At 45.1% G+C, this 24,200-nt stretch overlaps 6 protein-coding genes across 7 annotated transcripts; 4 read left to right on the top strand and 2 right to left on the bottom strand.

Annotated features, from left to right (window-relative positions):
* Nucleotides 1-2,720: 2,720 nt before the first annotated feature.
* GL218_08164 (uncharacterized protein) lies at nucleotides 2,721-3,344 on the top strand (the record flags this gene model as incomplete). The annotated part of the gene is made up of 2 exons (XM_033584957.1): nucleotides 2,721-2,874; nucleotides 2,935-3,344. 2 exons carry the CDS (start codon nucleotides 2,721-2,723, stop codon nucleotides 3,342-3,344), a joined length of 564 nt encoding a protein of 187 aa, XP_033440999.1.
* A 5,624-nt stretch (nucleotides 3,345-8,968) lies between these two features.
* Nucleotides 8,969-9,457, top strand: GL218_08163 (uncharacterized protein; the record flags this gene model as incomplete). The annotated part of the gene is made up of 1 exon (XM_033584956.1): nucleotides 8,969-9,457. The coding sequence occupies one exon, from the start codon at nucleotides 8,969-8,971 to the stop codon at nucleotides 9,455-9,457; it is 489 nt and encodes a 162-aa protein (XP_033441000.1).
* A 1,398-nt stretch (nucleotides 9,458-10,855) lies between these two features.
* On the bottom strand, nucleotides 10,856-11,815 carry GL218_08162 (uncharacterized protein; the record flags this gene model as incomplete). The annotated part of the gene is made up of 2 exons (XM_033584955.1): nucleotides 10,856-11,403; nucleotides 11,479-11,815. 2 exons carry the CDS (start codon nucleotides 11,813-11,815, stop codon nucleotides 10,856-10,858), a joined length of 885 nt encoding a protein of 294 aa, XP_033441001.1.
* A 2,737-nt stretch (nucleotides 11,816-14,552) lies between these two features.
* GL218_08161 (uncharacterized protein) lies at nucleotides 14,553-15,256 on the top strand (the record flags this gene model as incomplete). The annotated part of the gene is made up of 2 exons (XM_033584954.1): nucleotides 14,553-14,654; nucleotides 14,708-15,256. The coding sequence occupies 2 exons, from the start codon at nucleotides 14,553-14,555 to the stop codon at nucleotides 15,254-15,256; spliced, it is 651 nt and encodes a 216-aa protein (XP_033441002.1).
* Nucleotides 15,257-16,257: 1,001 nt separating this feature from the next.
* GL218_08160 (putative mannosyl-oligosaccharide glucosidase) lies at nucleotides 16,258-18,965 on the top strand (the record flags this gene model as incomplete). Its single annotated transcript, XM_033584953.1, has 3 exons — nucleotides 16,258-16,507; nucleotides 16,578-18,547; nucleotides 18,699-18,965. 3 exons carry the CDS (start codon nucleotides 16,258-16,260, stop codon nucleotides 18,963-18,965), a joined length of 2,487 nt encoding a protein of 828 aa, XP_033441003.1.
* Nucleotides 18,966-19,557: 592 nt separating this feature from the next.
* On the bottom strand, nucleotides 19,558-23,818 carry GL218_08159 (Aminodeoxychorismate synthase; the record flags this gene model as incomplete). Of its 2 annotated transcripts, XM_033584952.1 has the most annotated exons (3): nucleotides 19,558-21,227; nucleotides 23,054-23,587; nucleotides 23,674-23,818. In XM_033584952.1, the coding sequence occupies 3 exons, from the start codon at nucleotides 23,816-23,818 to the stop codon at nucleotides 19,558-19,560; spliced, it is 2,349 nt and encodes a 782-aa protein (XP_033440972.1). The 2 variants fall into 2 exon arrangements, with proteins under 2 accessions (XP_033440972.1, XP_033440971.1); XM_033584951.1 differs by lacking the exons at nucleotides 23,054-23,587; nucleotides 23,674-23,818 and having other exon boundaries at nucleotides 19,558-20,661.
* Between the last annotated feature and the right edge of the window lie 382 nt (nucleotides 23,819-24,200).

Here is a 24,200-nt window from a genome sequence, read left to right as displayed (position 1 = left end):
GTACCTGTTTTAATTTAGGTAACTAGCAGAGATAAACTTAACGCTATACAAATGATAGAGATGAAGTTTTATAAAGCCTTAACCTAGTAAAATCTACCTACTTTAGGGATTACATAACGTTGGGTATATGTGCCATGTAGAGGCTAGAGCTAGCGCTTCTCCCCGCAGCCCTAATTGAGGAGATTAAGCGGCAACTTATAGCGTGCTCCACTAATTCGTATGCAAGATCTACCGTTGCAATTGCAGGGGCTAATGCTCGCTATCCTTTGCTATTTTATTTCTAATTCAACTTCTTTCCGTCAAATTTCTATATTTATCTTTAATATACGTAAATGCGTGCTATAGCTCTACGTAATATTACGCGACTCTGCTCTTGTGTTATTGCTCGTCTCGTTTTAACTAGACCTTTGTAAAGTTGGAAGAAAAAGGTAGTAGGTAGCGCCTGGGCTAGACACCTTTGCTCCGGCTGCTACGTTCTAGTGGGCTTACTGCGTTCATCATTAGTTTATATACATAACTTTAATAATATATGCTCTTAAATAGATAGCAATAATATACAGCTTACTTTATTCCCTTCTTAGCCCAAGACGCTACCATCGCATCCTCTATCCTTGCCTCGTCGTATTCGAGACGGGAGAATATAAAATGTGTCTACTAATAGAGTAGAGCTCCCTCGGGCTCTAGGGGGATTCTTCTTCGACTCTTAATGCGATTATCTCATCCTTATGGTCTACCCCTGAGCCGACTCATATTAAGAGTGTAACATGGCCAGTTTTATGTTGCGAGTCCCAACGAGCTATTTAGCCCTCGGTCTCGGGGTCGCTGTCCCCATAGGTCATATATTAAAGACCCGTAACTTAGCTGCTCAAGCTAGTCTAGCCATCTAAGTAGAAATTAACATAGAGAGATTTTACCTGGTTCTGGATACTGCCAGCGGCGACACTTGAGTTGCTTCGGGCAGGTTTAAGTGTTTAGCCCCTTTCTCTAGCCTAAAATTTTTCAAAATGATTATACTTTTGGACCTCTCTATAAGGGAGACTTCCCTGACGGCAAAGTAGATGATGTGAGTATATATAAACAACAAGGAGGCCTGGCCCAGAGCGTGTCGTAGAATATTGTGCCGCTTACCCTCAACATCGTGACTGGTGGGAAGGCTATCCGTGCTCACCCGAATAGCATGATTGTAAACCAGCTAGAGTATGAAAGCTTAACTGAGTCCTTCGGTTCTGGGCAGCCTAGTTTGTATATCCTTAGAGATGCATTTATGTAAGAAACTATTGACGTGCTTGATGCTTTAGACAAAAAAAAATAGATGAAGTTTGCTCAACAGTTGGATTAAGTTGGGTTTTTGTAGCCGATATCTCCAGCTTAGATTACCTGGGTATATAAAATGTGTATGTGTATGTCAGGTAGCTGGGCCATTGCTGTTAAAACTTTTTGGTATATCACCTAATGACTCAAGGAAATAGGGGAACTACTGGGTTTTATTTTGTCAGTATACAGTAACTATCTGTTTAATATCTAGTTAAAGGAGTACTGGTCCTGTAAAGGTAAAGTGATCTTGGTTTGGTTGGAGTCATATTATAGAATTTATTCTGTTGCTTACTCACTTTTCACCTTAGTCCTATTGTTTGTGTTTTCCCCAAATATTAAGCTTAAGGAAAAATTTTTATGAAAGCGAATCTAAAGCTTAGACGTGGGAGGTAATCTGGAGGTGACAAGATAAATCATGAGTAAGTTGAATAGGATGTAAAACTTTACCTCTATTTTGCTCGATTGGTCTTACTACTGTAGTATGCCTCTGTATCGGGGTACGAGTGGTCTATCTATTATATAAGGGCATACAGCGCCCTCGTAAGGGAGTAGAAGCCAGGCGTTGCTAGGTCAATATACTATACTACTTGGTCTACCTATTCTAGACACTCACTCTATGTATAACATCAATCACCTAGGTAGGTATCAATCTTCTGACACTCTGCTTAAAAATGGGGGATTGTATATATGTATGTACATACGTGTAGAGTGTTGTGTTAAAACCCCCAACACATTATGTTTCTTACAAAATGTACCATGCCAGAAAGGGTATGGTTAGATACTCTTTAGAGTGTCTAATTAGGATATATTAATGAGTTTGTTATTTGACAGTCCTTCCCAAAGGGTCCACATCATTCGTCAAGCACACATTGGTTGATACTGTGCATAGTTCAAGTTGTAAAACGTCCGTGCTGCAGCAATGTAAGAACAATCCCAAAGACAATAGCAACAAAGCGGTTCCACATAATGGTTTAAAGATACTTTACAATGTGGTCCGGCCTCTTAAGTACATAGCTTTTTTCTACAGTGTCTGTGATTAAGACAACTCAAGGCAAGATATATCAAAGTACCTAGACGCTAAAATGCCATAGCAACTGTGCTCATAATTCCCAACATCACGGTGTTCACACCATTATTTAACAGTTTCTTTTCTATCTTCCCATTGTGAACCTTTCCTACTCTACTACATCCTCGATGAAGAAACTATAAAACCATAGATTCTCATCATTAATAGAGCTCTACTTGATCTATTGTGAAGTACTATCCCACACGATCACCTCTCTTTGAGACCTTGACCCCGAGAATTCAAGAGTTTCTCTATATATACTCAAATTCGCTAATTCTTTGACTTATCTCTGGATACACACCAACTTTGAGATCAAGTCTTTGATTATATCCTGCTCAAAATGTCTCGAAGTTCCACCCCTACACAAGCCGATTTCGATGCCACAAGGGCCGAGGAGGAAGCACGAATTATCCACAAGGCGGGCTCGCGTATTGAGAAGCATGTTGCTGTTCTAGCCGCAACATCCAGGGCTAGGTTCCAACAACATCCGGATGGTAAGTCAAGACACAATCCCTATACCTATTAGATATACCAGGTAACTAACAATCACAAAGATATGGAACATATCATAGCTATTCGCGGAGGCAGGGCAAGCGGTCGAGTCTCGCCGACGGATATGTTTCTAAAAAACAAGGCTCTAAATTCGGAACGAAAGGGTTGCCAAGACCGACAACGCTGCATCAGAGCTGCAGCAAAATCTCTCGCGTCTAAGTATAACGACGACAATGATGATGAGCTGGAAGCTCCTGGTACAGTCCGTCGGAAGATACCAGTTACCGCTCGCAGAGTAGCTCCGCCGGCCCCCTCAACCGACGACGACGACGAGCAACAGGAAATTGCCTCTAGTCGTCGCAAACCAAAGGCTACCAGTATCAAGGATATCACCGGGTTGTTTCGAAAGCTTAAGTTGAGCGTCGGCGATGAACGAAAGGCGGAAAGGAAGAAGCACGGGAAACGGGCATGAGAGCCAATAGTTTTGATTTCTCTTTTATTTCTTTTCAAGATAACAGATCAAATCGATCAGTTTACATATTGGCGTTATACATGGGGATATCTGGGGGGATTTGAGTCGTATATATTTGGGCTTGCTTTGATACCCCTTTTAACGCAAGTTTTAATAATTAATAAGACCGTTTCCTACCTTTACTCATTTCTCGTCATATTTCCGTGTATTATTATTTTACCTTTCAAAATATAGCAACTGGTATTTATTTCATTTCAATTAAAGATATGTCGTGTCTAAACACCTAAAGTAGGGGATGAATGGCTGTATACCCCTTTTCAGATTTAATGTGGGTCTCAGGGGAGACCTCATAGGTGAGGCAGATTTTCAGAAGTGAATCAGTTGGAGATAGATAAGAAGAGTACCTATTTACCTACATATAATATCGTTAGGTTTGATATGTACGAGGCTTGTTGGTTCCGTTAGGAAACATCTGTTGGTAATTTATCTACTTCCTGTTGCAACCCAACTATACAGCCATAGCCACAATCTTCATCTTCTACATGTCACGTCCCACGCCTGTCTAAGCATTACCCATTTCCATTTCCCCGCACTTAAAGGCTGTGTAGGTAGCAAATAGGATATGTATACTTGCGTGTGTCATGCTTTATAGTTGGTTGGGTGGATAAAATTTCTTGATAGGGGTGTATCCTGTTTTCCTAGAAGCCCCTGACAACTTAGTTATTTATACCGAACTAACACATTATTCAAATACATACGACCATAGGATCTGGAAAACTCGGGGTCCCGTCCGCTCCCCCTTAGATAAGCCCGATACCGCCGGATTAGTAGTTGGGTCGGTGACGACCAGCGAATCCCCGGTGTTGTATGTTTTACTCTTTTACTTTTCTTTTTGTCCAGTTAAGTTATTACGATAACTTCTTCGATTTGGTTGGTTAGAGATCATTCTATAAGCTGGGAGGCTGTGCAGATTAGCATGGGAGTATTCAATCTCCTCAATATTTCTTGTCCAGTTTCTTCCTTTCGTTCTAGTTAGTCCCCGATATTCACATCATTCTATAAGCCTTGTCACCCTACTTAGTATTGCACACAAATTGCCCGGGCTATTATGCGATGGCCACATGCACCATTCATTTTAGGGGTACATACTCCTTGGAGGAAATGATACTTAGCGCGTACGGTATGGAAAACAAGCCAAAATGCCCCTGTTGTGGAGTGATTCTAGGCATGGTGTTATGTCATGAATTAGAGATTTTAGAAGAGTATTCTGAAATCTCCTGGGGAGATATCTCGATAGAAATTACAGGATTCAGCGAGATAGAACTACAAAGAGTGAGAATTTCTAGCAGCGCGCCTGTAACGACGGGTAAAGAGAGCCTCAAATCGTTTTTATTCGATATTTTCCAACGACCATCCGGTAGGTTTGACTTACTTTAAGTGTAAAGTGTTGTTATTAAATAGTAACTAACTGGTTATTTTATATAAGGTGTTACGACACACACTCAAAATACCATCGAGCACTCGAGCCTAGATTACTATGGGCAAGAAACAATGTGGATAGACAGAAGCCGGACCTGGGATGTCTTGGAAGACTCTTCAACCCAGGAAGCCTTCGATCGCGCTGCCGGGTGGCTTTCTCACTGTATGAAGTATGATGGGCCCTGCAACCCGCCAAATAAGAACTTCGTACCCCGCCGTCTTCTTAACGTGGGGCGAAAAGGCCAGATAGGCGAGCCATTCCTCTTTGAACCCATAGAGCCAATAGCCTATGCTTGTCTTAGTTACTGTTGGGGGGTAGATGTCGGAGACGTTCTGAAAACGACAACATCCAACATTAACGACCATTACAAAGAAGTCCCTCTGGCTTCTATGCCTAAAAGTCTACAAGATGCTGTCATGGTCTGCAGGGGGCTTAACATCCTATATCTATGGGTGGATTCCATCTGCATCATCCAAGACGATCACGACGCCTGGTACCAAGATGCATCTATAATGGACCAAATCTACCTCAACTCTCAGATCACAATCTCAGCACTAGAGCCGAATAGTTGCAAAACGGGATTCCTAGGTAAACAGAAATTTGGTCTTCCGGGGTGGCAGGGTGAAATTACGGCTCTGGCTACGTCAGAGGAATTTATAGCTCGACCAGGAGTCAACCAAAGCGAAGAATGCTCTCTCGATAAGAGAGGCTGGTGTCTGCAGGAGGCGTTACTTTCTCATCGAAGGCTCTGTTTCAATGGAAATGAAATGAGTTGGGAGTGTTCATGTCGCAAAATTTGCGAGTGTGGGCATTGTGTCTGGCCAAGATACCCGATGATGGTGCAAAAATACGAATTCAATGCCGTTCAGCTGGGAGCGTTGGTAAGGCAAATTTTATCGCAATCTGCACCAACACAAAAGACGAAGGCTTATGGTTTAGGGGTTTCTGAGCGGCATGGGGAATGGCTTGAAGGGAACAAACTGACCGACAATATTGATGGAGCGCCGGAAAGAATTTATGACCTTTGGAGAAGGATAGCATCAAACTATTCACGACGTGCAGTTTCTCTTCAGAGCGATAAATTGGTGGCACTCGCCGGACTAGTGAATATCGTGCGTAAGAGTATCCGGCCTGAAACAAACACCAAGAATGCATATCTTGTTGGGCTCTGGAAGGAGGAGCTTCATTTTGATTTAGCCTGGAGAGTAACTGCGTTCAAACCTACATCAAAGTTATCGACTGATGAAGAATCTGATGTTGTGGATCAAGGACGCCGCTTTCCCTCGTGGTCATGGGCATCTTGCGAGGGAGCCATTAGTTATGATGATTATATAGCACCGTTATTAGATTGGCTCGGGCTCGGGCTCGCGTCCGGAATCGGAATAATCGACAAATGTTCTATTAAGGGTATCGAGGGAGTTACGGAAGATGGAACTCCTACAACTAAAGGCGGCCGTATACGCTTGGAAGGAGCATTAATACCTGTTGAACTAGCAATATTTAACGAGCGTATTCACCCATCTGGAACCTTCGTTCCTCATCGAGAAGCAGACGTTTACCCATTCCCATTAGGATACCCTCGGAGTGATATACCAGCTATATCAGCGTTTATAAGACCACGAAGCTTATGCTCTACAAGAGTGTATCTCGATGAGCCCGCAGACTCAACGATGAGTCGAGATGATGCCCAAGCCTCTTGTTGGACAGATGGACAATGTGAAGATCATTGTTGTTCATGGAGTGAAAGTCAGGATAATACCAAAACTAGGTATTACTGTTTCAGACTCTTTTCGTGGATCATGAACAATGATATGCGAGATTCATTTACTAAATCTAGTTATGAACCGGGAACATTCACGACGGACTCATTTTTCCTTGTATTGAAGCCATCTAAGCGTGTCAATGGTGCGTTTGAAAGAGTTGGCGCTGGTAGTTGGGCTGGGAAACGGAAGTCAGAATGGGATATGGAAAATACCAACCTATTTAAAACGGCCGAGACGCAAATTGTCGATATCGTATAAAACGCCTATCATGGAGCAGTTATGAAAGGCGGTTGACTTTCTATAGTATGTCGAAGCTAAGGTCAAATGATACCTAACGTTCATTATGCCTCTCTTTCTGAGTTTTTAATTTTGGCTAAGTCATTTTTGAGTATATTATAGATGTTGTAGGACAAGTATTATACGGCTAAGGACTATGTAAGCATTAAACAAATGCAACAATGTGAAGTTATCTTCCCATCTTGGAAGCTATCATTGATAACATGTTGCGTTCAACACTTGCTAAAAGTTCACATAATTATGTCTACTTGTCTAATAGCTAATAACCTAGCCGTAGTTAGTCGAGATATTAGATCAATCGATTTAAGAATTTGAGAGTACTGACTGGGGAAATATATAACTTGATCAAAGGGGCTCGCCTTTTTTCAGAAGCTTTCTTTCAAATAAGGTAGATATTCTATCTGGTACAGGAAAGGTAAGCCTGGGGAAAGAAAAGCACCTAGAGATCCTAGAGAAACCCCACCAGCCCCCCCCTTATTATTATCACCCCTGATATTGTCTACGGAACGGTCTCTGAGACGAAAAACAGCTGAAGATTACATCTTAGTTTACAAAACTATTGATATTCCCTATTAATTGTTTTGTCACTATCGATATTTCTAATATAATAATTCTCTCCTTTACCTCTCCAATACTTATTATAACCTATATTCCTCTCCTCTTCGAGGAAGTAAAAGATGCGAAGGACTTCCACTAGATTCTCCCTGTCCTCCATGCCGCCTTCGAAGAGCCCTTTAACTCTTTGCGCAGATGGTTTATCCCAGTCCACATCACGGTTGAAGCAGCAATCGAGGATGTCAAAGCGCGGCACATCAAGTCTTGGAAGTAACACGATAGTATCCACTGGGTAAAGGTCACGGATAATGATTCCGTTAATATTGCTGGAGCGGCTGAGTTGAAGATTCGCTAAAGGGTGAGCCCATCTGATGAGCTACAGAAACCAATTGGTGCATATTGACATATTGGGGGTGCTGAAGAGAATATTTTTCGTTGGAAAACTTGTTATAGTCTTAAAGGGGTTTATGAAAGACAGGATGATTAGACCTCATATTGGTGTATAGCCGCGCAATACATTGTATCCTGTAAAGCGAACATTAGAACTTAGAACTTAGAACTAGAACGGCTAGTTGTGCATTTTGATTTACCGCAAAAGGGGCGCTAGAAGGTTACTTACCGACTGGGGGATCTAGAAAGTAGATGAACTGGGACTGGAATACTGTGTCGAGTCTTTCCCTTTTGTTGTGTCTATATACGAAAGGTACGGGTTTAACAACGTAGACTGCCTCGACCTAGACTTAACTACCTCTAATCCAAGTACGAGATGGAAGGAATACAAAGTAGATGACTTACGTGTCTTCTTGATGTGGCACCTGCTTACCGTGCTAGAGAAAATAGGTTACAACTGTCAACTGTCAACTGTTCACAAGTTAACTTAAGGTATTGAGTCATAGCTAAACTGTGACATAGTTACCTAAAGGTACTACCGTAGGACCGAGACCATAAGATACCTAAGTAAAAGTTTGCTGTCGGGTACAGTAACGGAAGTACCTCTTCGCACAGGTAACTGACTGTACCGATAAACGTTGTTAGAGTGACATAGCATAGCATAGACCACCACCTCCGGTAGAAAGTGAGCAGTTGCTAAGATTGCTTTAACAGCTGGTCGTCGCTAAGACAACTCTTTCTGCCCGAATTTAGTTTACCGCTCTGCTTACCGCCTTCGATGCGCATCTATTCATGCCGCCCTTCTGCGCTCCGTCAAAAAAATTTCTTCTCTTTTCCAACTTCTTTTTCCAAACCTTTAACTTTACAACTTCAATGTTAACAACCACAACACCTTTACATAGAAGTTAAACAAAGCCTACTATTCCTTTAACACTTTAATTTAATTATTACTTCTCTAATAATATTCACCTATTCACTTTCTATAAAGTATAATCCTTTTTCAATCACCATATACTTTATCCTTTCTTAATCAAACCAAACATCTCCCCTGTAAGTATTAACTACCTCTTGTTATCATTTACCAAAGTCTCTTTCGAAACAATCAGCGCTAACAAAATTTCTTAAAGACGCAATTCGAAATGTCAACACAACAAGAGATAAAAGTGGTCAATACTAATGCGACAAATAAGCGCGTCGTGCAACATGGACATACTTCGGTCGCGGTGGCGGCTAAGTCGGCCTCTGAATCGACCGGGCCATCTGACACTTTGGCGTCCAAGCCTCTCAAGAAACACTCCCGCAAAAGGTTCCAGAAAAAGAAGTTCTCGGAAGCGTTCCCCGGGAACAGGATTCTGACCACGAAACTTCAACCCCTTCAGACCTACGGGACAGGCATCAAGGGCACTGGGGCAGCAGTCGAACTCGCCGATGCTGCTCCGGTTCCTGCTGCCCTAGGTGTGGTGTCTGCAAGTTCTCAACATGAGTCGACTCACAAAGTCAATGACGCGTCTCAAGAACTTGTGCTGGAGAAGTTCGACAAGCCTAATCTTAACGTCGACAAGAAAGAATTTCAGGATGACATGAAGAAGTATGGTTTTAAGGGTCTGGCAGCTTCACGCTGGGCTTAAACCTAGGCACTCTTTTATTACAGGTGAGTAGTTGGACTTATGATACCTAAAGGAAAAGAATAGTTTGGCTGACCCGGTATATATAGCAAGTTAATTCACCTTAATACATACAACTTGCTATATCTCGTCTGCCAAGAGCGGGATTTGTGAACCACAAGCGACTTGAGCATTGTCGCGTGAATGTTTCTCACACAACCTACTGCTTATAGAATTTATCAAGAGGGCTACGTATGCCAGAACGCAGCACGTGGTCTGCGCCCTTCCGCAGGATCATCGCATGTATCGCAATAAGACAACTTTATTATTCTGGAACGATTCCTGAATATCCATACTAAGGGTCCATGTCAATACTTAAAAAGCACCACGATTATGGCACACACTCTCGACCTTCTGTAAATACATCAGTAAAAGTGATAATCTGGAGGACACATAAATGGCATAACCTACTTCTGTTGGAACACGGTAAGTTCATATTTCCTGAACGGAGCATAGGATTCCTTAGCTAACAAAACAACAGCTACTGTCGAAGATGAAGATGAAGATGGTGGTTGCGTGGCCCTGTCATGGATTCATCACACTCGGCATTATGTTTGGCGCCGGTGGGCAATAAACTAATAAACTATCAAGCTCAAGTCCTATCAGATGCTATATCCCGGCTCGCATATGGACAACTCTACAGTAATGGGCTATGCTGTTGTCTAAAGGCTTGTCTCTCCTACTGAGGCTCGATCCCACTGGAACATCTCATGCCGACGAATGAAATAAGTGAGGAGGGGGGGGAATTGGTTATTGCGACACCTGTGGCCCCCGACGTGGGCCTTGGAAAAACGTGCCGGGTAGGGATTTTTGCGATTCCGCAGGCGGCGTGTTCCTATTACTACAGCCAAACCCGTGTGTCTGGGACGCTTTCGCAGTTCTTCAATAATGATATGATAGGAGGCGTTTAACTGAGGGGAATGAATTTTAGAGGGGTTCATAAGAAGAATGGTATTAAGCTTGACAATGTTATTATACTTAGATACCTACACACGACGACATCAGCTCCTAAGAAATCTCAGGGAAAGGAATCTCAGGGAAAGGGGTCGCCTAGGTAGTCAAACTTCATATCAAAACAATAGTCTTAATTAGTGACTCCATATGTACATAGGGTATAGCACATCCAAGTCCCACAATATTATTGTATAAAACCAGACTCCTTGGTATAACAACTGTGACCGAGTATCAAATTAAGAGTAAACACATTAACCACCGCTCCTCATAACCTATTCATCTTAATATCAATGACTCCAGTAGCACATTGGCCATGGAATAACCCTCTTCCTCTCCATCTCATGATTTCTCCTATCCTATCCTATCCCTCGTAGACTACCTACCTACCAGGTACCTACGTAAAATAACCTATTGCCGCGTCGGACTTAAAGGACGATTGAAACCGCCGACACGATTCATATACTGGCGGTACTCCGTCTTCTTCTCCTTGCGCACAGCACCTGCATTGTTTCCCAGGACATGCGTGCCCTTCGTCGTGCCGAAGCCGCCAAAGCCCATCATAGCCTGCATCGCGCTTAGGCCGTCGTCCTCTTCCACTACCACATCATCATCGTCCTCCTCCTCCTTGTCCTCGTCCATGGCATCTCCCCTATCCGGCGTCTCGGTTGTTCGCCTTCTATTGTCCTCCTGCTCTTCCTGCACGTCGCGTTTGCTCCCTGTTGCCCTCTTACTACCGCTGCCGCTGCCGCGGTTGGGGGCTTCCTCTTCGTGTGGTTGGTGTTTGGAACCGACTTTGAACTGGAGCGATGATGCGCTGGCCTCGGGTTTGCTGTTATTGGGGCGTGGTCGCGTTGGGAGCGGAGAGTTGCTGTGTGAGTGTGTGTTGCGGTCTAGTTTGCCTGCTGGACTTCGAGCGGGCGATGCAGAGCGCCGTGGGCTTCGGTCCCGACCTGGTCCTAATTTTTAGTTAGCCCTGATCCTAGATGTACCTGGAGCTAGTTGCTCTTTTGGAGCTTCGTCGCGGAACATACCTCTAGTTGCGCCCTCATCCCTACCGCGTCGCCTATCCCTACCCCCTCCCCTCCTATCGTGGTGATCATTCCCTTTAGCCCATGCTCTATCATTATCTCGAGCTCGGTCTCTCTCAGGCTCGCGACGGTCACGGTGCTTTTCGCGGCGGTCTTGCCGAGGCGATCGCGATCTAGACCGGTAGCGACGATCTTTGCCGCGGTGGCTGTCCTCTCGATCCCGACCGCGATCGTCCCTTTTGTCGCGTGCGTCTGGTTCGTGGCGGCTTCGGCGTTCGGACTCATCCCACATCTGCTTGCTGTCTGGGCGATTTCTTCGCCGGCGAGCTTGATCGGCCATGTCTTCTTTCTTGTTGCAGGGTTGATTTGGATAATGCAATTTTAATTATGAATGCTATAAGAGTTTAAAAGCTTGGCCGCCGTTTGTTAATGTATTGCGAAGTGAAGAAGGCTCGGGTTTTATTCGGATTTGTCGTATCGTGTTTTAGGTACCTAAGTTTCTTTAAATAAAGATAAAGAATCAGTTGTCGTCATGATTAGAAGAAATGTAGATGCACTTGATTTATGCATTCTGATTGGGCCATATTATATGGGACTTGGATTACGTAATTAACTGCGTCTATGTACCTAGGTACCTATCTATAAAGCTACTTAGGTACAAAGGTAATCTTCTACCGTCATCCCCACCACCATAAGAACCTACCATCTACAACTTCGATATTGTGTACGCTTACATGCCTCCGCCAATATCATGACGGCAGGCTTATGCCTTGCTGTTGCAAAAGCTGTGCCATAGATTCTAGGCCTATATCTAACGCTAGCTCTAATATCTGCGACCGAGCAGCTGCATCGCCAATGCTCAAGTCCAGTAGCAGTTTCACCATAGCAATATGCTCAAGCTGAACAGCTTCGAAAAGCGGCCACCAGTCGTTATCGATGGACTTGACGCCGTTGTTAATTAACTTGCGCACAATCTTCATACTCTCGCTCATAGCTGTAGCTCTTAGTAGTGAGCCGCGCTGCTGCATAGTTTGATAGTTGGGATCAGCACCGCGCTTTGGCAGTATATCAATTATGTCTTCGTGCTAGTACCGCGCCGCACAGGATAGTGGGTTTCAATTAAGCCTTTCTCCGCCGTTTATATCGGCACCTGCATCAAGGAGATATCTTACCATGTCTACATTACCTCGCTCGGTGCAGCGGACCAAGAGGAACCACTTATCTAACCCCGAATCTTGAAAGAACGCCTGGATGTACTGAAATGTTTCTGGAGTCTTGGTGCATAAAAGGGAAGATCGGAGGTCTCTACCATGCTTAAAGTACGGATCGACTTGACTGAATGGATGACCGGCAAAATCTCTGCTATCAGGCGTCATTGGTGAAGGGTAATATATCGCCAGACGGAACATGTTCATATCTCCGCGCATCAATGCTCCCTTGATAGATCCAAGCTCGATCTTGCTTCACCAGGAATCAGCTTCTAATGGTACATCCTCAAAATCTAGCAAGTATTCCTAAAGAAGCCTTAACATATCGGCATTGCCTGCCCATGTGGCGAGCTGCATAGGCGAAGGGATTACATGATTGTGCACTGTTGGACAGTGGCCATCTAAAAGTAACTGTCTAGCTAGGGGTCATTGCAGCGAGGTATAACACCAAAGTCCTCAAGAATTCGCGACTCAAATAGAGTAGGTTGAAGGCAGTTATAAAATTATTCTGAATTATCAGTTATCATCAACTGGTTTCCAGCCTAGCAAAGATAGGAATCGACCTACTGCAGACAAGCTTCAGTCCGAGGCCTCTTGTGGCCCCACGGGAAATGACAGCCTGGAACAAGACCATGTGCATTATTTCGATTGGAAGGTCAAGTACGTGCATTTCAGTTATTGTCCGTGAATTGTGAAATGGGAGAGTCTGTTTGTATGACAGACTATCTTAGTCTGGATTGTAGGTTGGTATGTGAGATAGCTGACTCGAACACATGTAGCTAGCGATTATTAGCGATTACAAGTGACAAATACTATGGTATTTCAAATAAGACGTGGGGAAACAGGGAAACAGGGAAACTTCTTCGCATGCTAATAGCCACAATCACAGCCCCGATATTGATATCCAGGACGGAAACTTGTACGAAGCTGACTCTTCTCGAGTAGTTCTGCTCTAGTTCATGTCTCGATACGTCATAATCAGTAGGGTTATCACAATATTGATTCCTTAAAGGATAAATAGAAAAATACTTTGATCCTTATAAATCGGTCCATGGATTTCACCGCGAGATTAAGTCACCGTGACGTTGACTTTACGAAGGAAGTTGCTATTTTTTTATTTCATCGGTCTGTCGATCTTTCTAGCGGCCTTGCAATTTACCGCCCTTGGAAGAATGAAGCACTAACGTATAAGATCTTATTAAGTTGCAAAGCCTCATGATCAACTGCATAGCCTCGAAGGTAGCTATTATCTTAGAAAGTTTGACAAAGAGAAACTGGTACTTTGAATCCTCTTGGCGTTGTTTCCGTCTGTAGAGGTGTGATATGATATCAGTTTTCTAAATAAAAACAGTCGCTTACACAGGGCTACTCGGATGGATTGCCGTATGATATTAGCTGTAGCACAAGCGGCCAATTTCTCAGGCAGCCACTTAGATGCTTTTAACAGAGTCAGCTCCAGGGGCGTAAGCCAATACCGCACTAGTTATGATGATCATATTAGATAAGCTCACCACCTACGTGCTGGTATCATCAGATGGGGTAGGCTTACCATTTACATCCTACTACCAGAGCTAGCTCAAGTACCGAAAAGGCACATGGAATGATAATCGGAATACGGCAAGCTCACCATTTACATGCCTATACTAAAATCTACTTGAATATGAAAACAGCTCTGAGAATGATGATCGGGATAGGATAGGACTTGTAAAAATGCATATAAAGGCTCAAAGGGTTCACCTTGTTTTCGGTCTCTCATCTTCATCATCTCCATCACCTTCACAGAACAAGCCTTCTAGCTACTAGCTATTCAATTTCATCAACCAAGTCCCTTTAGTCTTATAACCACTTTCCAACTCACAAGTATACAAAATGCGTACCTCCTTCTTCAAGGCCGCAACCTTTGCCCTTCTCGGGCTTGGTAACGTTTTTCCTGGTGTTCTAGGTGCCCCGACTTCCAATGAGGTCGAAGAGGTAAACTGGCTTCTATCATTTTCTTTTAGGCATTACTAACGACAATTTTACAGCGCTCCGATACACTGATGGCTAGGGCCAAGCAAGTACCTGATATAACCAAGCAGGGATACACGGTCAATGATGGCATGGGTTTACCAAGCAAGAAGCTCTACACGGTCACTACCAAGAACTACAATGGTAATCTCGATCTGATCCGAGTCCAGCCCGCTGATAAGCTGGTTGCCGTCGAGGACGCCAACAACTCGGCTGACAAGACTGAAAACCGAGCCAAGCTCCGCGACATCGTCATGTACGTGTACTCGAAGAAGGGAAACCTAAAGCCAGAGGAGATCCAAAAGGTCCGCTTCGATGTTGTCGTGGAGAAGGCCACCAACGCTGCTATTAAGGCTGCCTACGAGAAGCTGGGCAAGACCACCGGCGACTTCACCGTCAAGAGCAGCGACAGCGGCCATAATAAGGAAGTCTTCACTAGCCTCTCCGGTACCCCCTTCGGCAAGATCGCTAGCAGCTACCACACCGACTATAACGCAGGCCAGATCAAGGAGATCAAGATCGAAGGCAGCCCAACCCGCCCTAACATGGAGGTCCACCTGGGATAAATGGGCTATGTGTGATACGTTTTGATATTATGTATGATATACATATACATGGATTAGGTGTATGGATTACGCTCGGCACATCAGGGCTGGGGTTTTGGCATGGCAAGGTTTTCTTTGGGTTCCATTCTTTCCTATCAGTCAATAGCTTTTTTTAGCTTTGCTCTCGAGAAAGAGTAGCAATTTGTCACTCGTTAGATATTAGAATAAAACGAAGTCGTTTCTGGCTCTATAAATCAAGACGGTGTGGTGGTGTCTACATTAGCTCGTGGCGCATTTAATGCATTCATTTTAGTCAAGCAGCGTAAGCAATCCCCGCAGATCCTGACAGTTAAGCTTTCCGGAAAAGCGGCTGTAAACATGGAGACTCGTTTAATCTGACGTGAGAAACGGCTGTTTGCAATATTACATTTTATATATTAGCTTTGCGAGGCGAGATGCCGTTGTATGTACAGCCACGGGTAAGCTTTAGTCGTTCAAGTAACGATTTACATAAATTAATGGATCCGTCCTAAACCTTTTATTAATAGCTGAAGTGATGAAAAGCGTAGTTGAACGAGTCATGAGATAGCTTCAAGTGAAACTAGTCTCATAACTATGGAAAACAAGATAGTTAGCAAACTATCTTATTAATAGTATGTTCTTACGACTTATGACTTACGTATAAAATTTCCCTTTTTTCTTGGCGTAGATGTGAATAAGGTTATCGGTGAGGCTGCGTGCCAAGATAAATTTAGTGGGGCGTCTTGGCATAGATACCTGTACCTGTGTACCTGTCAGGTACGTACATACTGCGGTACCTGACCTACAAAGGAGCCGGGGTGGACCCTGACGTCAAACCAATTGAAAGCTTCCCGCACCAAAATTCCAAAACTGTGTTCACTTTTGAAGCTTCCAAAAGACTGGGTCGCTAATCGGAAATATCTAGAAAATCGGCATCGAAGCCATTACTTCTTCTAATTAAATTATTCTTAAAGAAGGAGATTCGCCTATTCGATGCCGTCATGACGCTCTCAGGTCAATTGACAGCTATACTGTCATTTCTTGCCGTACCGTTATTTGCCCCGTTGGCAGCTTGTCAAGTTGAGGGTGAAGGCATTCTCAATGCCGAAATTGGCCGCTTAAACAACCAGAGCCTCTTATGGGGTCCTTATCGTCCAAACTTGTATTTTGGAGTCCGCCCTAGGGTACCCAAGAGCTTGGCCACTGGTCTCTTATGGGCAAAGGTTGATAATTATGTCGAGGTCCAAAATAGTAAGCCATATATAACCTACGGCATACCTAAGTCAAAGCTGTGAGCGGGATTATTAATTTTAGCACTTAGGCTTCCGTTATACATGTGAGCAACATGAGGGAATGGCTGGTTATGGATGGGATGAGTATGATACCCGAAGAGGCGGTGTGCAGCATATTCGTGATGCCGGAAACAAAATTGACATAACTACCGAGTTCGTCAAGATCCCGAGTGGCGCTCATGGTGGAAGCTGGGCAGCCCGTATTAAAGGCGAGCCCCGAGATGATGCACCCTCAGACCTTCAGACCACGGTACTGTTTTACGTTGCCTCGGAGTCTCTCGGTGAGACCGTTGATATTGGCAGCGAGGGCGACGAGCACGGATTCGAAGGCGATGTGACTTTTGTTGGCAAGTCCGCGGTTTTAGGAGACTATAAGCTAGTCGTGACTAAGGGCACGGGCGATCATCCCAAAAGCGATCATGCCATATCTAGCAAAAGAGATCTTAGCAAGACGGTAGTGCAGTCATTAACTGTACCCGAAGAGCACTTATGGCAGGCTAAGCAACTCCTATTCCAGCAGCTCAAGGCGGGTGTAGACGAGATCATCCAGGAGTATGGGGCCGAGAACGCACCCCCACCCTGGCAAGTTTACCAACTCTCGAACAAGCCTAAGCCTGGAAACTTTCATCTTGTCCAAAAGGTATTTGAGGGGGCTTTCGAGTTTGATATTCTGTTCTCGAGCGGCTCTGCTGGTAAGGATATTACAAGCGAAGACCTAACTCGGGAGATCAAGTCAACGACTGAGTCTTTCAACGAGCGGTTTGTGGACGTCTTTGCGCCGCAAGCTCCGTTCAACGCCGACAAGTACCGCAAATTCGGGCGAAGTATGCTTTCCAATCTTGCTGGAGGCATAGGATACTTCTATGGACAACATGTGGTAGATCGGTCGTACGCTCCCGAGTATGATGAGGAAAACGAAGGGTTCTGGGAAGAGACCGCAGAAGCTCGCGCACGTAGGCAAGAGCAGCTCGAAGGCCCCTACGAACTATTCTCTAGTATCCCGTCTCGACCCTTTTTCCCTCGCGGGTTTCTATGGGATGAAGGCTTTCACCTCCTCCCCATTGCTGATTGGGATATTGATCTTACCCTTGAGATTGTCAAGAGCTGGTACAACTTGATGGACGAGGATGGTTGGATTGCCCGCGAACAAATCCTGGGCGAAGAAGCTCGAAGTAAGGTGCCTCCTGAGTTTCAAGTCCAATACCCGCACTACGCCAACCCCCCAACGCTATATCTGGTTCTCGAAGCTTTCACCGAGAGGCTGCAGAAGACCAATGGTAGTCAACATGTAGGCGAGAAAGAACATCTCACACCAGACACCGTCTTAGAAAGCGCACACGTCGATAACCCCTCACTGGGTATCGAGTATCTTCGCAGTCTATATCCTCTTCTGCGTCGCCAATTCCAGTGGTTCAAGAAGACCCAGTTCGGCGATATCAAATCGTACGACCGACAGGCCTATTCTACGAAGGAAGCCTACCGTTGGCGCGGACGCTCTATTCAACACGTCCTAACGAGCGGATTGGACGACTACCCCCGACCGCAACCTCCCCATCCTGGTGAGCTACACGTGGACTTGATGTCCTGGATGGGCATGACAGCCAGAGTGCTAGCGAAGATCGCGGACTTCGTCGGTCTCCCTGAAGACGTGCAAGAGTACAACAAGGTATTCGATGGTATATCGCACAACTTGGTTGATCTGCACTGGTCGGAATCCGCAGGCTGCTTCTGCGACGCCACGATCGACGAATTTGAGGAGCACACACTCGTCTGCCACAAGGGCTATATCTCCCTATTTCCGTTCTTACTAGGTCTGCTTCAGCCTGACGACCCCAAGCTCGGTAAACTCCTCGATCTCCTAGGTGACGAGGAGGAACTGTTCAGCCCTCACGGTATCAGGAGCTTAAGCAAGAAATCCGAGTTCTACGGCACGGATGAGAATTACTGGCGTAGCCCTGTATGGATTAACATCAATTACCTTGCCATTGTGCAACTCCGAGTAAGTTCAACTACTACCGAACCTTATCCTTCTCATCCCCTTCCCCCCCATCTCTATTATCCCATATCTACCAAACCTAGGTAGTCTATCCGATCCTTTATAGACGCTCACATAAACCTTAACACACCGCTAACCAACCAACCCATTCTAGAACTACGCCACCCAAGACGGCCCCTTCGCCGCCAAAGCCAAGACCCTATACGCTAAGTTGCGGAACAACATAGTCGAGACCGTCTACCAGAGCTGGGAGGACACGGGCTTCGCCTGGGAACAATATAATCCCGAAACCGGCAACGGTCAGCGCACGCAGCACTTCACGGGCTGGACTAGTCTCGTCGTCAAGATCATGGCTTTCGACGATCTGAGCTCCTGGTCGACGGGCGGGAGCGCGGCGGAAAGGGAGAGGGATGAGCTATAGGGCTTACTTTTTCCCCCCCGTGTGATGGAAAGGTTTTATGAAGATCACGGTGGTGCGTATGGGACGAATTTACGCCTAAGGAGGGGAGTAAGGGGAGGAAATGTCCCATATTTTGCCTACCTACCTAGATAGGATTCTAATGACAATTGAGATGAATGATATGATACGCCAATAATTTCTTAAAACAAACATAAGAATGAGCCTTGAAAATACAATATGACTTTATAATTTGTTTCTAGTTATATGTAGTAACCTAGTTAATTTCAATACACTATCCTATCCTATCCCATCCCATCTAAAAGCGAGCTCCATGATGAATGAGCCGCGATATTCCCCCGTCCCGAATTCTTTTTCCTCATCCCTATAATGCATCGTTGAGTCATTTAGCCCCGCAAATGGGGGCTCTCCCAGTTATACAATAAATAAATAAATAATAACAGATACCTTACTCGCACCTGTATGCGCCTAATATGATCGATACCGGTTAGGTAGGTAGGTAGGTAGGTACCTAGGGTAGTTATATACCTAATAAAACATTGGAACACATGTAACCCGCCCGTAGATTCGTCGGTCGTAATATGTAATGTAATATTCACGCTTCATCATCGAACACGCCCAACGGCCCCTTAAGTTTCGTAAACATCTCGTCGCGCTCGCCCTCGGCGGTGCTCAGAGCGGTAACCGCGCCACCAGCACCGATATGCCAGACCTCGTGCTCCTGCTGCTGCTGCTGGTTATTTCCTTCGACAGTCTCGTCGTCCCAGCGGAACAAGCTCCGGATCGTAACGCTCCAGTCGCCACGGCCCGCGGCGTCCATGTATCCCACGACGCCCGAGTATAAGCTCCGCTCGTGGCGACCTTCGATCTCGTGCAGGATCTCGCAGCTGCGCTTCTTGGGGGCGCCGGTCATGCTTCCGGGGGGCAAGCTCGCGGCCAGGACGTCTAGACCGGTTTTCTTTGGCATCCCGTCGTCGTCGTTCTCCGGTAGCAGGCCTTCCACGACGCTGATCATCTGGAACACGCTGGCGTATTCCTCGACGATGTTGAGCTTAGGGACGGCTACGCGGCCGGGTCCACATACGCCGTGTAGGTCATGTCGCACGAGGTCGACGATCATTAGGTTCTCGGCTTCTTCTTTGGGTACGTGTAAGATGGCTTCGGCCTGTGCGAGGGTCGAGACGGCGCTTGATTTACGCACTGTGCCTTTCATCGGACGCATTGAGCATAGACCATCAGCGCTGAACTCGAGGAACCGTTCTGGTGAGCTGCTGATTAGCGTCGCGCCACCAAGCCGGATATACGAACCAAAGGGGGCTGGCTGGCGGGAACGCAAAGAACGGTATAGCTGCCACGAAGTCTGAGCTGGTTTTCCAGGTTCGAGGGGCATAAGAGGGCAGGATTCTAGCGTTGGGGGTATTTTTGGTCGCGTGATATGCGTCTGATCTGTTAAGCACAACTCATACGAATCGCCCGAGGCAATGAAGTCTTGACATTTTTGGACCTTTGCCTCATATTCGTCGGCGTCCGGCACTTGTATTTGTGCTTTTGCAAATATAGAATCTGGTGTTGACGGTGGTGTAAGCTGGCTCAATTGTGTACGCTTGTTGAAATTCGCACGAAGTCCATCTGACCATACTAGCGAAGTTGAAAGCTTTTCGACGATAGAGTCTGCCCAGTCGTTTCCTTCAGACTCCATTGGCGATAAGTGCTGAACGCGTAAGGTCCCTTCCGTATGGTCTATCACAATACTTTTGGTAACCCAGGCGAAGCAGAGATCTGGTCTGTTGTGACTCCTCTCTTCGTGAGATTTAACATCAATACCCTCTAATCCAAGCTCGTAAGTAGTATAGCCCATGAACCCGCCAAGGAAAGGTGCTGAGCGATCATCGGGTGCCACTCTACGCTTAGTCCAGAACTCGGCTAATAGTTGCCATATCGTTTGCCCAGGGGCGAGATGAACTTTTTCGGACCGGAAAGGCTTTCGAGAACATGAGCAGCGGGCGATGACATGTCTATCCCCGGTTCTATATTCCAACTTCGATGCCTCATCAACATCTAAGGCGATGATACTATAACGCCCTCGCACATCAGCTCCGATTCTATTTGCCTTGGCGCTTGCAGAGTCAAGAATGATGAAATCCCTCCTATCGCCTTGTAGTATCTCAACAATGTCAGGAGCCTCGATATGGATTGGTAGTTTTATAATTCTCGATCCGTAGTGGTGATTTATCCCAAAGGATGCTAGCTCGCTATCGCCATTTGCTAATAAAGAGCGATTATTCAAGCCATGTCCATTTAAATCTAGATTGTCCTTAGCGTTATATGCACTAGATTTTGGTAGTCTAGTAATAGAACCGAGTGAAACAGTAGTGGAATCTGTGATGCGGCCGTTCGTGTAATTCCATCGTATAGCCTCACTAAACCAATTCTTGATTACTTGATGACCTGTTGGTTCCGTACATATGGACTCGGGATGATATTGTAAAGCCCAGAATGGTCTTGTTCTGTGCTTCATACCCATGAGGATTCGTTCTATATAATCACCTCGGTCTTCATATACCCAAGCCAAGGGAACAATGTCAGGCAAATGTACAGGAGATGTCCATTTGGATGCCGTCCAATTGTCTGCAGATATGGCATCTTGTCCGATATCCGCGTATAGACTATGGTATAGTGTAGCTTTAAAAGGTGGAAGACCATAGAAGATATTTCCCTCGTTTAAGCTAGGTTGTTCAGCATCATGATCGATTTCCCGAATCATGCCGTGAAGGCCGGTCTTAAGTTTCTTCACAATACCACCACAGCTGACAACTAAGCTTTGAAACCCCAAGCATATTCCGAGAACCGGGACTAGATGCGCCGGTTCGAGGTCCCAAATATATCTCATAAGCCCCACATCTTGAGGCAAATTGGGTGATCCGGGACCCGGACCACAGACGACAGCATCATAGCGACGCAGCAGAATAGTCAACTCGTGAGTAAAATTTGGGGCTTGCGGGTGGAGCTCAGGAGGATCAATAGGTAAGATGTCAACATGAGCTTGTAACGTCGTTGTCAGAAGAGAAACGATATTGTTACTAAAAGAATCATAAGCATCAATGAAGAGGATCTTAGGTTTGTTCATATTGATGTTTGGGAGAATATGTCAACCTTGGCACAGTTGTACATGATGGACGTTTTGTTCCACGATTACATGTATGTATGTATAGGTATATATAGGTATATATATAATAAGCGCAGGTGTGTCGAGTTATTTATCTCATTCGCCAAGAAAATAGGTAATACATAGTAATAAATAATAATAAGTAAGCCTGACTTAGAAGAATTTTCTTAAGGGATTAGACGTGAGGAAGGCGTATGTTTGCAGCTGACAACGGACACTAAACTCACTAACTCACTAACTCACTAACTTAGTGGACTAATATAAAAAAGGGGCGACACCTTTAGCTACGAATCTTGGACCGAAAGGAAGCGGCTTGAACCGAGCCTCCGGGATCACCATAACTTCTTTAATTTCTTATGTTTATATTTTTGGTTTTATATTAACTACTAGAACATCGTCCAAAAATATAGAAATCTTAATCACAGATAAGCAAGGTAATAAGTAGGTAGTTTTCTCAATTATAATTAACATTAAGATGTGATTCTTTTTCATCTCTATAATTACCTTTTAACTTCCTGTCTATACGGGGGACCAATCGCTATTCGATAGCCTATCAAATTGTTCTAGACGTGAACTCCTGTTGTGCAACTAAGTTGCTAAGCCGAAGACAAACTGAGCATATTGCATGAGTTACACCTGAAATAAACCTGGTTGTGAAGTATCTCACCGCTTGAAATATCTACAATTGTAATATGTCGCTTAGATTCCTAGCTTCTACGGATGCGAATTGGGCATAGAAAGCCGAACCAGCTCGATATCGCAGATCTCGGGGTAATACATAGATAGGATACACCAGTTTCGCATTGTGTGGAATGAGTGTAGCTATATCAGCAAATGCCGGTGAATTCTGCGCTAAGTATTCAATATATACCCAAGGAGGTAGCTTTCGTAATGCTTCTAATGCAACGACTCCTTTATTCGTTACCCCAATTTAATCCATAACGCGCGTCTGAAACTTTGTATTCCCGTAAGGCCTTGAGCGCACCCTCGGCATCGTTTGCCGTAACCAAGATATCGGCATTGCCTGCTTTAACGAACCCCTCGTCGACGGCCGTCTTAATCCATTGCGTTAAGCCGTTATAGAATCCGTTTGTGTTCAGTAAGCAAACACCTTTGTCGTGGATACCCAGTTGGTTCCATGTGGCTGTTTCGAGTAGCTCTTCCATCGTGCCGTAGCCGCCAGGGAGCGCAATAAAGCCACTTCCGGGTCCTCCTTCGATCACTTCTCTTGCCATCATCAGTTTCCTCGTATGCATGTCTTTTACAACCGTCGTTCGGCCGTAGATCTGCTCTTCCGGAACGTGATACCCGTTGGCATCCTTAGTCGACGAATACGTTGCATCTCGCTCCCATTTAACTAGCGCTTCGGGGATGATACCGTGGACGGCATCAGGTCCTGATATCGATACTATTGTCTTCGCTACTTCCCCCATCAACCCTACTGTGCCACCTCCATAAACTAGAGATAGGATATTAGCTATGCTTCAAATAATAAAACTCTTTATATATCCATATGGAAAAAGAGAAAGGTAAGAAAGAACATACCTAAAGAGATATTGTTCTCTGCCATAAGCCTACCCAGCTCTTGGGCTGCTTTAAGATACGCCGGTTTGTTCCCGGGCGACGAGCCGCAGTAGACGCAGATCTTGGCCGGCCGCGGGGTGGCGTTGGAATTCGGACCGGACGTCATGGTATTACGAACCTCAGAATGTCTGATAGAAGTGGGGGTCTATAGAGATGGGTGGGCGAGACTTAGGAATGTGTCGGCGTAAAAATGACCTAGACTATTTTTATAAAGGTAGGTAAAGAGATGTGCTTCCTAGAGCCGGCTACTAAGAGAAGAAGAAAACGGGAAAGTTGGGCATAAGGCGGAATAAGCTCAGACTACTAAGATAGATGGGAGGAAGCAAAGATTTTATGATAAGAGAAGCTAAGCTGGGCTGGGCAAAGGAGCTGGGTACGAAGAGGCGAGTGCTGTTTCGGGAGGAATGTAAGATATCGAGTCACCAACACAAATCAGACCTCGCAAACAACGATAGAAAAGTATAGAAGCGCAACAAGAAAGTGTGAAA

This window comes from Daldinia childiae (genome assembly GCF_008694065.1).
Source record: "Daldinia childiae strain JS-1345 chromosome Unknown Scaffold11, whole genome shotgun sequence".
NCBI lineage: Eukaryota > Fungi > Ascomycota > Sordariomycetes > Xylariales > Hypoxylaceae > Daldinia > Daldinia childiae.
The sequence above is the reverse complement of the archived record's forward strand: the minus strand, read 5'-3'. Positions and strand labels throughout refer to the sequence as shown.